This window comes from Acanthopagrus latus, chromosome 15 (assembly GCF_904848185.1).
Source record: "Acanthopagrus latus isolate v.2019 chromosome 15, fAcaLat1.1, whole genome shotgun sequence".
In the NCBI taxonomy this organism is placed as follows: domain Eukaryota; kingdom Metazoa; phylum Chordata; class Actinopteri; order Spariformes; family Sparidae; genus Acanthopagrus; species Acanthopagrus latus.
Genome location: NC_051053.1, coordinates 1,798,273 through 1,813,052, shown reverse-complemented (window position 1 = coordinate 1,813,052; position 14,780 = coordinate 1,798,273). Strand labels below are relative to the sequence as shown.

The window sequence follows — 14,780 nt, the reverse complement described above, 5'->3', positions numbered from 1 at the left end:
CTGAGACTGAGCCACATAACATTGTGTGATCACAGAACAGTCTGATCCGCCTGAGTGCTCAACCATTTGCTCTGATCCCCTACTTGACGGTCATCGAGCCCCCACAAACACTGTCTGAAGTTTTTCCCCCTTTCTGAAATGAAGGTGACAACCACCTCAGGAACACAGATTAGTCACATCACACACACACACACACACACACACAGGCTCAGGCTCAGGCTTGAGAGGAGCCTGGGAATACACACAATCAAACAAAAGTTTTCCTGTCTGACATCGAGGTGGCAAACACCTAAGAAACACAAATTAGACACACGTAAGACAAACGGCTCACAATTAGATCGGGCTTGAGAGGAGCCTGAGAATACACACATTCAAACGTGAAAGGTTTTCCTGTCTGACATCAAGGTGTCAAACACCTAAGAAACACTAATTAGTCACAATACCCCCCAATCACACCCGCATGACATCCTGTTCACATGAGAGGGGGTGGTGATAGGAGCCCCGGAACACACGCACAAACAAAGGGCCATAAACTATATCAGATAGTCATAAATCATGTCATAAACGGTGCACGCGCACGAACACTCATATTTTCACACCTTTTTCACACGCACGCGCAAAGGGCCAGGTCTATTACTACTCACATACACATTGATACACAGGGCAATATCAGTGTATGAATTTGTATGTGAATGGATGCATGTGGCAAGTGCAATCAGTAGACCAGAGGAGCGCTGTTTCAATGCAAGTCCACTTAACAAAACCATTTGTGCAACCCTGTGCAGTCTGTCTTGAAAAATGATCATTGGGCAAATTAATATACAGTATTCTGTATTTATATACGAAAGAGAAACACTGCCTCAGACTAAAAGCACAGTTAGACCAATGACACTTATATTCACAATATCCACAAGATATCACTTTGTTACAGTACTTCAGTAGATGTTTCAGGTATCTATACTTTCCTTGAGTATTTATTTTTTGGCCAAATTTTGTCTTTCCCTCCCTACATCTGCACACACAGGTCTCAAGTTTCCCCTTCTTACTGTTTCAAAATAGGCCGTTACTTTAGTTTGAATGCATTTGATTTATGGATTATTTTTATTTGGTATTGAACGCTGCCTTCCCAACATCACAAGACGAAAACAGAAGAAGACGTAAACAGACAGAGAGGGAGACTGGAATGGGGAGAAAAGGTGTGTTAGTGTCTCAGCTGTCTTTGTGGTGCACTCTGCAACAGCTGGGACAAATCCTACTGACTCTACCTTTAACTTTTTAATAGTCTTTGAATTACATTAATGTGACATGAGCTTAAGTTAGCTTTGACAAAAAATGTCCTCCAGAGGGAGACTTTTTACTGTGATACTCTGAATACATTTCAGAGCCTGTACTTTATTACTTTATACTGGAGTAAAGAAGTTGAAACAGTACTTTTAATTTTACCAGTTTTATTATTTTGTTTATTTATTTATTTTTACACTTGAGTAAAGAGCATATTCCTTACTCCAGAAAACATTTTTCATTTCAAAAGTTTAACTGTAGGGCACAAGAGGCCTCCTACTTCAGTGTTAAAGGGATAGTTCATGTTTTTTGAAGTGGGGTCATATAAAGTACATATCTATAGTCGATCTGTCCCCTACTGTAATCACCGATCAGTGCAGCCTCAGTTTGGAGAAGTAGAGAGCTGCTCCAGCCCAGACGCTCAGCTTTGTACTGCTGTGAACAGAGTCCAGAGAAAAAGAGAAATAAACCACCTAAAACAAGGCTCACCTTAAAAATCTATAACAGTTCAAGTATACATTGTATAAGGAAAATTCACACTGCTTTACATCGCCGTCAGACCGTCCTTTCTTTTGGCACTACATTTTCTCAACCGTAGAACCTCGCATATCCCTACGCATTAGCCCAACTGGGCAACAGGTGATCTGCGAGCGGCGGAATACAGTGCGAGGCCCAGCTGCTGGACGAGAGGTTTACTTTCGATAGAAACAAAACTTAACAGACCGTTGAACCTCCGTATCCCTAGACATTAGCGCAACTGTGTAGGGATACGGAGGTTTATTTAGCTTTTTCTCTGGACCCTGTTCACTGCAGTACAAAGCTGAGCGTCTGGGCTGGAGCGGCTCTCTACTTCTTCAAACTGAAGCAGTGCTGATCGGTGATTACGGTAGGGAACAGATCGACTATAGATATGTTTTTTATATGACCCCACTTCAAAAAACACAAAATATCCCTTTAAGTCCATTCTCCAGAATTGGCTTCCAACTCTTTGTGATGGCACAAAAAATAGGTTTTCTCTGAGCTCAGAGGAAATGTACACTTTGAGTAATGAATGTGAATAGAGCTCTCCGGTGTCTAACTGCACATGCATCATTGTACAGAATTAAGCTTAAACATTCACCGGTGAACAAAAGGAAACACAGTTCTGACACATCACACTCATCAAATTAGCTGAATGTGAAAATTAACATTAAAAAGTCTGACCAGACACCTATAGTCATCAAACAGGATGGGAACAAATCAGCAGGTTTGCCAAACTGACTCAGACCTTTGTTGGCTTATTGAATCTGTCTGAACAGTGGTTGTTGATTTCTTGTACAGTCTGGTATGTTTGAAAGTTGAGTTTCAAGTCCAGCAATGACACAATACAGCTGTAACAGCTCCTTTTCTCTTTGTGAGCCTTTGATGCGAGTGCTGCTTTAACAATGAGGCAGGGTGTGGTCCCCCACACAGGTGCATTCATACATTCTCATACTCTCCCTGGATCACTGCAGGACTCACTCCATTACTAGCCTCTTCCCACCAGGGTGCAGGTTGTTGACTGAAGCTGCTTAAATTGTTACATTGTGAGGTAAGGTGAACTGTCTGGATACCAGACTTTATCTGCAGATTTTTTTTTCTCAACAGATTTTCACAGAAGCTACATTTTACTGGACCTATTTCCCTAACAGCAGTTGGACCATCTTGCTGTTTCTACCTCTGTCCTGAACATTACCTACATTCTATTTAAGATATGGAGCGTCTGAAGTTAGTCCTGCAGTACTTCCAGTCCAACTCTGAGTCAATCTCCAATGGGATCTGTATCATCCTGGCCTTAGTCAGTGTCAAGCTCTACACCAGCTTTGACTTTAACTGCCCATGCCTTCCTCAGTATAACAAACTGTACTCTCTGGGAGTGATGATCGTCCCACCCATCATACTGTTCTTCCTGGGGGTCTTGGTTAACCGACATACAGGCGTCATGATGGATGAGTGGATGAGACCCATTGGCAACAGATCCAAAAATCCTGCTGTGGTTAAGTGAGTCAAATATTTACTGATTGATTATTCTTCATTTGCTTGTATGAAACAATCATCTTTTTTGGATTACACTATGAGTAATATAGTACCTGTGATGATCAATGGGAATTGCAGGTGAGGGAGTATAGCCTATAAGTATACACAGTGTGCAAGTCAGTATTTTGATCATATCATAATTTTTATGCATATGTTCTAACTCCAAGCTGTAGAAACTTGAATGCTTAATGGATTTAAGCATAGCAGGTGATGTGTATCTGTGTAATGAGGAGGGTCTGGCCTTAGGAGGTCAACACCCTATATCAAGATGTGCATAATTATTAGGCAGCTTCTTTTCCTCAGGCAAAATGGTCCACAAAAGAGATTTAACTGACTCTGAAAAGTCAAAAATTACAAAAAGTCTCTCAGAGGGATGCAGAGAAAAAAAGACACAAATTAACTACCAAGGATTTGAGAAGAATCAAGCGTGAAGCTACCAGGAACCCATCATCTTTCAGTTCTGTCATATTCCATAACTGCAACCTACCTGGAGTACCTAGAAGTACAAGGTGTTCAGTGCTCAGAGACATGGCCAAGGTAAGGATGGCTGAAACCCGACCACCACTGAACAAGACACATAAGCTGAAGTGCCTAACTGGGCCAAGAAATATCTGAAGACAGATTTTTCAAAGGTTTTCCAGACTGATGAAATGAGAGTGACTCTTGACGGACCAGATGGATGGGCCCGTGGCTGGATCAGTAACAGGCACAGAGCTCCACTTCGAGTCAGACGCCAGCAAGGTGGAGGTGGGGTACTGGTATGGGCTGGTATTATTAAAGATGAGCTGGTTGGACCTTTTCGGGTTGAAGATGTACTCAAAAGCAACTTCCAAACCTACTGCCAGTTTTTAGAGGACACTTTCTTCAAGAAGTGGTTCAGGAAGAGGTCTGCATCTTTCAAAAAGACAATTATTTTTTAAGCAGTACATTGCAATCCATCACATGCATCCAAGTACTCCTCTGCATGGCTAACCAATAAAGGCCTTAAACATGAAACAAATATGACATGGCCCCTTTCTCACCTGACCTGTCACAAATGTTTATTTGAAAGTTTTTAGTTGATTGTGAATGCAGGAGGCATTCACAAAATACGTTCTTCTGTTCACATAATTCTTTATTTTTATTTTTCAGGTTATTATATTTTCCTTATCAGAAAGTTTGGCCCTTAACTCCCTGAACATTTGTCAGCGTATTCACTCTATTCAAACACAGAATATTCATCTCAATTGGGAATCAATCAATCTATTTTTCTAATTGATATCATTCATAATTTCAGAGATATTTGACGTCCCTGCGGCATCTGAAACAGATGGTGTCAACACGGAGTGCTCTATTTTGAAACGTAACCGGATGTTGTTATTTTGGCGCTTGACTTCCTGTCTGCTCCATGCTAAATTCAGCTGAATTGCGGCGTCGTGCTCTGGCATCCACCAGATATAGAAGTCCTGCGTATCTGCTCCGGAGGGCTCCTGACTGCCGGAGCTGGGACATAGCAAATACACAGCGCAGTGGACCTGGTGGGGATTAACACATTGACTAAAGTGAAACGTGTCAGCTCCTCCGGTGTGGTGGAGATGCAATGCAGCGGAGATGTATCCAGTGGAAATTGGGGGTAAGGGAGTGTCCCGCCACCCTGTGGAGGAAACTAATTTCAGCCGCTTGTATTCAAGGTCTTATTCTTTCAGTCACGACCCAAAGTTCATAGTTGAGGGTAGGAACATAGATTGACTGGTAAATCGAGAGCTTTGCCTTTCGGCTAAACTCTCTCTTTACCACAACAGACCAATACAACGACCGCATTACTGCAGATGCTGCACCGATCCGCCTGTCAATCGTGAACAAGACCCCAAGATACTTAAACTCCTCCACTTGAGACAGTAACTCTCCCCAAACCCGGGGGCAGCAAGCCACCTTTTTCCAGTTGAGATCCATGGCCTCAGAATAGGAGGTGCTGATTCTCATCCCAGCTGCTTCACACTTGGCTGCAAACCACCCCAGGACATGCTGGAGGTCCTGGCTCGAGGGAGCCAACTAGACCACATCATCTTTGAAAAGCAGAGATGAGATTCAGCAGCTCCTGAACCAGACCCCCTCCGTCCCATGGCTGTGCCTAGAAATTCTGTCCGTAAAAATAATGAACAGAACTGGTGACAAAGGGCAGCCTTGCCGGAGTCCAACATGCACTGGGAACAGGTCTGACTTACTGCCGGCAATGAGAACCAAGCTCCTGCTCTGTTCGTACAGGGACCATACAGCCCTTAGCAGAGGGCCTCCAATCTTGTACCCCTGGAGCACCTCCCACAGAATGCCACGAGGGACACGGTCGAATGCCTTCTCCAAGTCCACAAAACACATGTGAACTGGTTGGGCTAACTCCCATGAACCCTCAAGCACCCTGCGGAGGATATAGAGCTGGTCCAGTGTTCTATGGCCAGGACGAAAACTGCGTTGTTCCTCCTGAATCCGAAGTTTGACTATCGGCCAAACTCTCCTCTCCAGTACCCTGGAATAGACTTTCCCAGGGAGGCTGAGGAGTGTGATCCCCCGGTAGTTGGAACACACCCTCTGGTCCTCTTTTTTGAATAGGGGGACCACCACCCCGGTCTGCCAGTCCAGAGGCACTGTCCCCGACTGCCCCACAATGTTGCAGAGACGTGTCAGCCAAGACAGCCCCAGAACATCCAAAGACTTGAGTTACTCAGAGCGGATCACATCTATTCCCGGTGCCTTGCCACTGAGGAGCTTCCAGACTACCTCAGTGACTTCGGCTTGAGTGATGAATGAGTCAACCTCTGAGTCCCAGCCTCTGCTTCCTCTATGGAAGGCGTGTCAGTGGGATTGAGGAGATCCTCAAAGTATTCCTTCCACCGCCCGACAATGTCCCCAGTCAAGGTCAACAGCTCCCCACATCCACTGTAGACAGTGTTGGTGGAGGACTGTTTCCCCCTCCTGAGGCGCCGGATGGTTTGCCAGAATTGCTTCGAGACTGACTGGTAGTCCTCCTCCATGGCCTTCCCAAACTTTTCCCAGACCCGAGTTTCTGCTTCCGCAAACGCTTGTGCTGCCGCGCGCTTGGCCTGCTGGTACCCGTCAGCTGCCTCAGGAGTCCACGAGCCAACCAGGCTTGATAGGACTCCTTCCTCAAGCTTGACAGCATACCTTACTTCCGGAGTCCACCACTGGATTTGGGGATTGCCGCCACGACAGGCACTGAAGACCTTACTGCCACATAAGTGTAGAAGTCCACCGGTAGAATGACGGAGTCCCGCTGGGGCACTCTCTAGTACCCCTCCCAGGGCCTCCAAGAAGGTTGGGTACTCTGCACTGTTGTTCAACCCATAAGCCAAAACAACAGTGAGAGACCTATCCCCGACCCGAAGGTGGAGGGAAGCAACCCTCTCGCTCACAGTTTGGCTCAAAGCTTATACTTTATTTTTAATGCTTCATTCTCACCAAACTATTAGGAAGCTTCATTACCTTCAGACGAGACTTCAAATAAATTAAAGCCACCAGTTCAGTTTGGCCTTAGGAAAATAAAAGAGTGAGGTGGGAAAATGTGTTTTTTAATGTAGTTGCCTAATAATTCTGCACACTAATAGTTGCCCAACAATTTTGCACAGATATTCTCCTAAGAAAGCCCAAACCTCACTTTCTTAAATATTCATGTTTGAGGTTTAATAACATTTTGGATAAACAAGATAAAATAAGACTTGCCTAAAAATTGTGCACACAGTATATTATGTATTAGTCTGACTCACCAGATGTAAACTGTTGGTATAATGCTTGTCATTAGGTGCCTACATGATCTGCATGTTACTGTTTTCAAACTCCTTGTCACTAAATGAAAAATCGACAACCCAAGCTAACAACCCTCATACCGAAAATGGCAAACACCAACTTCGATGCTAATTGTATGAACATAAATAGGCTAGCTGCTGTTCTCCTTTCCTTTGCAGGGATTTTGCCACTTTATTGATAGAGCTTACCTCCCCACATATAAAATTATATATACATTGTAACACCACATACACACATATATGTTACAGTGATACCCTCAGTGAGCAGGACAATGTGAGTGAAGCTGTATAGTGTGAGGTCCCATGTCTTCCTGCAGGTACCTGTTCTCCGCCATGATCCAGAGGGCCCTGCTGGCGCCAATGGTGTGGATCCTGGTCACATTGTTGGATGGAAAGATCTTCATTTGTGCCTTCAGTGTTAGTGTAGACCCTGCACTCTTCTCAGGTATCTACAAACGTAAAGAAAGAAGAAATACATATTCACTGAGTGTACTTACTACAGTCTACATATGGCAGTATTAGTCTCTATGATTGATTATGTGTTTTGTCAGGTTTGCCCAACAATACAGGTCTGGATGTGATTAAAATCATGGCCAAAGTGCCCTGCAAGGAGGATGTCATCTTCAGGAACAGCTCTTTCCGCAAAGCAGTCTCTCGCTATGTTCGCTGCTATTCACAAGTAAGCTGTTACAACCTCAGCATGTATACACATACAAAACACACAAACATATATCACAGTTTACTCACTCTCTGCTTCAATTCTAACCAATTGTACTTACGCTAGATGTTTGTGTGCATGTATGTATGTAAGTATATATGAACGATTGTAATAAGCTTTAAAATGCTTATGGTGACGAAAGTATCATGATTCATCAATTCTGCAATAATCAGTGGGTTGAACTCTTACTGAAGAAATACAAAAAAACCCTTTAAGCCCCAAGCCAATTTTCTAGGGTTAGGGTTAGGTGATTCATGAAGTTTGATGTTTAGTTGTTTAATTGAGTAATGTTTGGGCTGTGTTTGGGTCATATAAACATGTTTTTACACGTTGTAGCCCAGCTTTTGGTGTTTAATTTGATATAAAATATGACTATATTCTTTCATAATTAGTGCAGTAGTGTCTCTGTGGTTGTTCTGCATGTCTTAAGGGTTACGGTTAGGGGTAGGGTTAAAAACCCCAAGGTCCTCCAATTGGGCGACCTTGGGGCTTAAAGGGTTAAAAGAGGTCCAGGAATTATTTATTTATTCACTGCATTGTTGTATGAACTGAGATGAAGCAATGAAAAAAAGGGAGGATATAAGTCACTAAGATATTTTCAGTCTGTGTAAATTAAGTAACCATTTACACCACAAGGAGCCACAAAGAGGTGACTATGGTAAGTCTATCTGTTTAAAACACAACAGGATAGTCTAATTAAATACTGTATCTGCAATCTGAGATTTCTCTTAAAGGTTAAACCTTTATACAGGTAAATCAGCTCATGTAAATCAGCATCATGTCAGTTTGGTGCTGCATACAAAAGTTCAAAGTTCAAAGTTGGCTTTATTGTTAATGCTGCAATATGTGCAAGACATACAGAGAATTGAAATTCTGTTACTCTCTATCCACAATGAGTGTAAAAAAAAGGAGAAGTAAAAATGAAAAAATAAAGATTTAAATATAGATTTTAAATATATACAGGTGACATCACGGAATGTAAACATGTGAAACATTTGTACATACATTCAGCTGAGCAGACATTTTCCCCTCAAACAACATTAATGAATGAAAAACTTAGGGCAAAACAGAAAAGAATGAAAGCACTCATTATTTAGATATTAGATATTTAGACTGTCACATTTCTACACATTTTATTTAGAGTCCTCACATCCAACTTACTGGATCTTATTGTGTTGGTTAATACTTCAATAATTATTTATTATTATAGTATCATATATGTCATCTGTCAATGGTGAACAGAGAACGACCTGAGCTGTCTTACTGGAAGTGAGCTGGTTTATTTTCTTCTTCATTATTCCATTTACTTTGTTCAGAGCAGCAGATCCACTGGCAGCAAATCAGCCCCACAGTATAATACTGCCAGCACCATGCCTGACAGTAGGTATGGTGTTCTTGGGGTTAAAGGCCTAACCTTCTCTTTCCCGAACCTGTTGTTGCTCGTTGTGGCCAAACAACTACATTTTTTGTTTCATATGATCAGAGTTGTCCTCCAGAAGGTTTTTTTTTTGTCCATGTTATCAGCAGCAGACATTGGTTGAGCTTTAAGGTGCCCCGTCTGGATCAAGGACTTTTTTCTTGCACTGCAGCCTCCAGCTCATGTTGATGTAAAACACAATTGACTGTGGACACTGACAGCTGTCTTCCAGCAGCTTCTAATTCATTAGAGGGAACCCGTATGCAAGCAGACGCATTTCCCAGGACCAGCGGTGCAAGGAACCCTTTTGTGATTAGGGGACCAAGCCCACCTCTGCTGTACTTTTCCTTTGTTAAGGAAAAATGCATTTATGTTTATTAGTGTGTGGTGACACACTAATAAACATAAATGTATTTTTCCTTGTCACTCTCATTTTTTGTTGCAGTAATAGAAATGTAATAAAACAGTACTGATGTGGGGTCACTCCTGAGGCCAGGAGTTAGTTACGTAATGATTGGTCAAAGTGGGCATGATTTAGTACAACAAATCCAAATCGGCACACATTCAGCCTTTTGCACTTCCAGTTCACATCCCATCACAGCAAATACCACGGCTCAGACGCTGGCTTGTGTCCTCACTTTTGCCACGAGCCCGTCATCCTTTGGGGCAAACTTCCATGGGCTCTGCGGTGCGTGGGGTCCGAGTCGCGTGGGGGGTGGTGCTTGGCCCATGTTCATAACTGCTTGCAGTTTTAGATACAGACTTGCTTTTTGGTGGTTTTTGGTCGGCTCCTGACCATCCTGACCAGTTTTCTCCCAGCAGCAGGTGAAAGTTTGTGTTTTCCAACTGGGCCATGCACTTTATACTTGCAAACAGTTGTTTGTATAGTTGAGCTTGGGACCTGTAATTAATTTGAAATGGCTCCAAGTGACTTTCCTGACTTGCTGATCAATAATGAGCTCTTTCAGACACTTGAAATGCCACAAGCCCGTGTGTGGTAACTGTGTGAGGAGAGCGGAGGTAATCTGTAGACTGTGACAAGTAGACCAGTGATCACAGCAGCTCTTTTTTTGTTTTAGATCAGCTCCTTTCAAGCTTTTTCTATTATTATTATTATTATTATTATTATTATTATTATCATGTCATGTCATGTCATGTCATGTCATGTCATGTCATGTCAGCCCTCAGCTTAGCCCTGCCCGGAGCTGGGATTTTAACCAGCGACCTTATTAATATTATTATTATTGTTATTATTATTATTATTATTATTATTATTATTATTATTATTATTATTATTATCATTATTTCATGAGCAGCTCATTTCCAGCTTTTTTGATTATTATTATTTCAATATAAATTATTAAGTATTAAAATGAATTGTCTCATAATCAAATGCATTTCTTTTAATTATTAATTTTCGTGTTCTGATTTTTTCTCTATTATATTCTTGTGTAAATATACAATGGTTTACTATATGTGATTATATGAATATTGATAAATGTATAATTTATTTTGTGAAAATGTACATTTTGGTGTTATTTTATTTAATTTTATTTTTTTAAATCATGACACAATGTGCATTCATCACTCAATTGGGTATTTACATGAGAGAATATAGAGATTATTATCTAGCGGTCCAAATGACCGCTTACGGCCGTTCTAGTAGTGTTTGAATTCCGGCCCTTCTGAAGTCCAACTGACACTTTGGTCCAATCAGAAACATATAATTTGGGTCGTGGAAAGCGTGCTGTTAAGCCTTAACTATAGATCATTAAGATTAATTGGATCAGATCTGACTGGAACTAACCTGCCACAGTGGCTGGTGCTGATTTCCATCCTTCACACAGCACACAAGTAGCAAAACTGTGCTAGGTACTCTTTTCGTGGTTCTTGGTGCTTCAGAAATATTATTGTTGTGGCATTCATGCCAATAAAGCGAACCTTTTAGATTCTTGCCCATAGACTGATAGGTGTTGGGTTTACAAAGGAGCAATGCATCCAGATTTCTTCAGATTTGTATTGGAAATTTAAATTTAAATGTCTGGCGATGTTTTCCTCACTGAAATAATTTTTTTTCAAGCTAGCTGTCTCCCTCTGTCAACCACAATCTGTCTCCTCTGTCAACAAACTCTATTCAGTCTGTCAATTAACAGGTGTTTGGGGGAAAACGCCTCCAACCTAACTTTACTAAACTACAGCTTATCATTTGAATGTTGACTAGGACCTAAAGCTGAGATTGTATTAATTCTGAAACACATAAAACCCCAAAACGGCCCAGAATTATTTTTGTTCATGTCAGACCACGTCTACGAACAGGCTGCTGCTGCTTCCGACTCATTTTGATGAGACAATTTTCACTCAGGTGGTGATGCGCAGCACTGGCGGTGAGAGCGAGATGATCCTCATTAACAAGAAGCATTTTGCTTATGCAAAGAGCTAAATCTGTTTAAACTAGTTATTTATATGCCACAAAACCACCACAACGACCATTATTCATTGTCTTATTAGCCTACATCTGTGGGAAGTTATTACAATAAAGATTTTCACGTCCCTGCAAACGTAATAGACATATTACATTTGTGGGAAATCGTGTGTTACGTTTCTAGTAGGCAGCGGCTATTACGTTTGTGGAAAATGTATTGCATTTGTGGGTTTATTACATGAAATGCTGCAGATTTTTATTACCTTTGTGGTTTATTATGTTTGTGGGCATTATTACATTGGCGGGCGTTACAGTCTGTACATTGTACCTGACGAGAGTGGAGTAAAACTTTTAGAGAGGCGACATAAAAAGGTACGTGGTTTAAATATTTGGTTATAATATAACAATAACAGGTCAAAAAGATTAATACTTCCGTTGTGTTGACACTTCTGTTTTGTTAACTTGATGCAGCATTTTGTTGTTGCATGTGTTTTGCGTGTCGTTGGTTCTGCATCGTTTATGTATGTAGGCCTATTTGCAACGTTTGGCTGTTGCTGCGCGATACCATTCAGTGTGACGACTTTTGTACTGATGCCGTTCAGTCTGACATTTTTTTTTCCTGATGCCATTCAATGTGATAATTATTTTCCTGATACCATACAGTGTAACAACTTAGTTACTGATGTGTTCACTGTGACAATTTTTATCCTGAGGCATTTCAGTGTGACAAGTTCTTTTTCTCAGGCCTTTTGGTCCGATGACTATTTTTCATGTGGCTGTTTGGTGCAAGTGTGACAGAGCTTTTCCTGAGACCTTATACCTTTTTATCTGAGGTCTGACGCTGAAGCCTGATCCTGAGGATGTCCTAAAATGTACACCGTAAGTTTGTGTTCCATCACTGGAAAAGGAGAGTTGTAGAAATCATTGGAAATCAAGACTGCCATGATGTACATGTTTTTTCCAAATGTATGTAAACTTTTGACCATAACTGTTGTCATGCTTTGTGAAAAGGTGCAGAAACACATGGGAGGCAGGCAGGATTGTGATTTTGGGGGGAAGGCACCTTGTAGGCTGGATGGGTTCAACTGAAAGGAGACACTTGGGGCTTGTTGAAGATGTTAGGATCAGGACTACCAGTTCCTGGAGCTGACAGGAAGCTAGCCAGATGACTGCTATCAGACACTGGAACAGACTGAAAGCTAGCAGCCTGGTGGCGAGCTGACATTGGAATTGATGAGAGGCCAGTAGGTGGGTGATTAGCAGCAACTTTAAGACTCACACACATGTCCTGAAACCATACCGGATACTTTATCAGCTCCGGTTATTCATCTGCTGGGTCCATACTTGGACAGTTCATTATGTTGTTACTACCCTGTGTTTTCCTGTGTTATCCCCCTGAGCCTGTTCCATTGCCTTTGAGTGTCTTCTTGTGGAATGTTTTCAGGTTTTTATTCATGGCGTGTTTATACTTTATTCCTTGCGTTTTTCCTTTTTTAAGGTTGCTTGTGTAATGGTGAACGATTAATATTTACTGCCCTGCCTTGGTCACACAATTAAAAGAAAAATCCAGCTTTTGGTAACTTTTTATTTGCAAATTGTTAAGATTTTCATAACAAAATTTGAAGTCAATCAGGTAAGAGCTGTAGGAAGATACAACACATGCAAATCAGCAAAATTAGCAGAGAACTTCAAAATAGCTGCATTCCTGTCATGACACCAAGAAAGTTTTTTGTCAGTGTAAGTGTGATAATTTTTCCTGTTTCATGGCTCCCCATCAGCCTATGCTGTGCCACCACAACCAGGCTCTTCAACGAAAAACTCAAAATGTTAACCATACAGTGTCATCAACATCAAGTCTGATTTCACTATGTTTCAGGGTAATTTGTCATCTAGCCAGAAAAATTTCATCCCTACATAAAAAAGGTGATGTAAACGCTATGACTGTAACAGAATGTTGGCATGTAAATGTTTTCTTACCAAATCTGTGAAATTTAGGGCAGGTTCAACCATGTACAGTTCAATTATGCAAATTCCTTTTTTGTGGTGACCTATCAACATTTGTTGCGCTGACATGGCCACGCCCTTTGATGAACACTCTTTTAATAATGCAAAGTCATTGCAAAGGTGTTTAGATTACCCTGACAAAATCTGGTGAAAAGTCAATCTGGTAAAAGCTCTAGGAGGATTTTTTTGAGTACAATATCTGCAAGTATGAACACTAAATACAAATTGGCTAACTTCCTGTTCTGGTGACATTTTTGGGCCATGACAACAATTGACTTTTTAGAAGGTCATGGTGCAAAACACAAATGTACCAAATTTCACACAAGTAGGTGAAACTTAACCTCTGGAATGCTCTTTAGGGGTACATCCCTGAGAACAGGCTCTTAATAAACTGTTCCAAGGGTCTACCCTCACTTTGATATTAAATGACAAGCTGTTTTTGAGGATCAGACTGCAGTATTAGAGTCATTCCTAAAGGAACTGCTGTCAGACTGGTCAACCAATCACCCATCCTCCACATGTGGGAGTATCAGCAACAGTTAGTGTTATTGAATTATTACTGCAGGCTTGTCTCTGCACCAAATGGCTAATAGCTTTTGTTGTTTTTGTGTGGCTAACTTTCCTCGTCCTGTCTAGGCAGTCGGTTGGTCCATCCTCCTCTTCCTGATTGTACTAGGAGCAATGGGACGTCTCATCAAGCCCTGTTTTGACGATCATGCCACCTTCTTGCAGACTCGTTACTGGAGCAACTACCTCGACGTGGAACAGAAGCTCTTTGATGAAACTTGTGTACTGCATGCCCGTGATTTTGCCCGCAAATGTGTGGTGCAGTTCTTTGAAGACATGAGAGAGGATACTGTACTCCATCTGCCCCACCCACCTTTCATTGCAAACTCCCAAGAGGAATGGGAGGAGGAAGAAGAGGAGAGACTTCATGGGATATCAAAGCAGGACCAAATGGACCAGTTGCTCAGTAAGTGGTACTACAGTAAACCTGAACTGGACGTCACCAGGATCGCCCACAGACCTAGGACCTGTGTGACCTGGGAGGACCACGATGGGAAGACTTTGTACTCTGATGTCTAG

The 14,780-nt window shown here is 41.7% G+C and overlaps 1 protein-coding gene across 1 annotated transcript; it reads left to right on the top strand.

The window, feature by feature from the left end:
- Nucleotides 1-3,013: 3,013 nt before the first annotated feature.
- calhm3 (calcium homeostasis modulator 3) lies at nucleotides 3,014-14,780 on the top strand. The gene is made up of 4 exons (XM_037123593.1): nucleotides 3,014-3,300; nucleotides 7,451-7,578; nucleotides 7,685-7,812; nucleotides 14,331-14,780. The coding sequence occupies exons 1-4, from the start codon at nucleotides 3,014-3,016 to the stop codon at nucleotides 14,778-14,780; spliced, it is 993 nt and encodes a 330-aa protein (XP_036979488.1).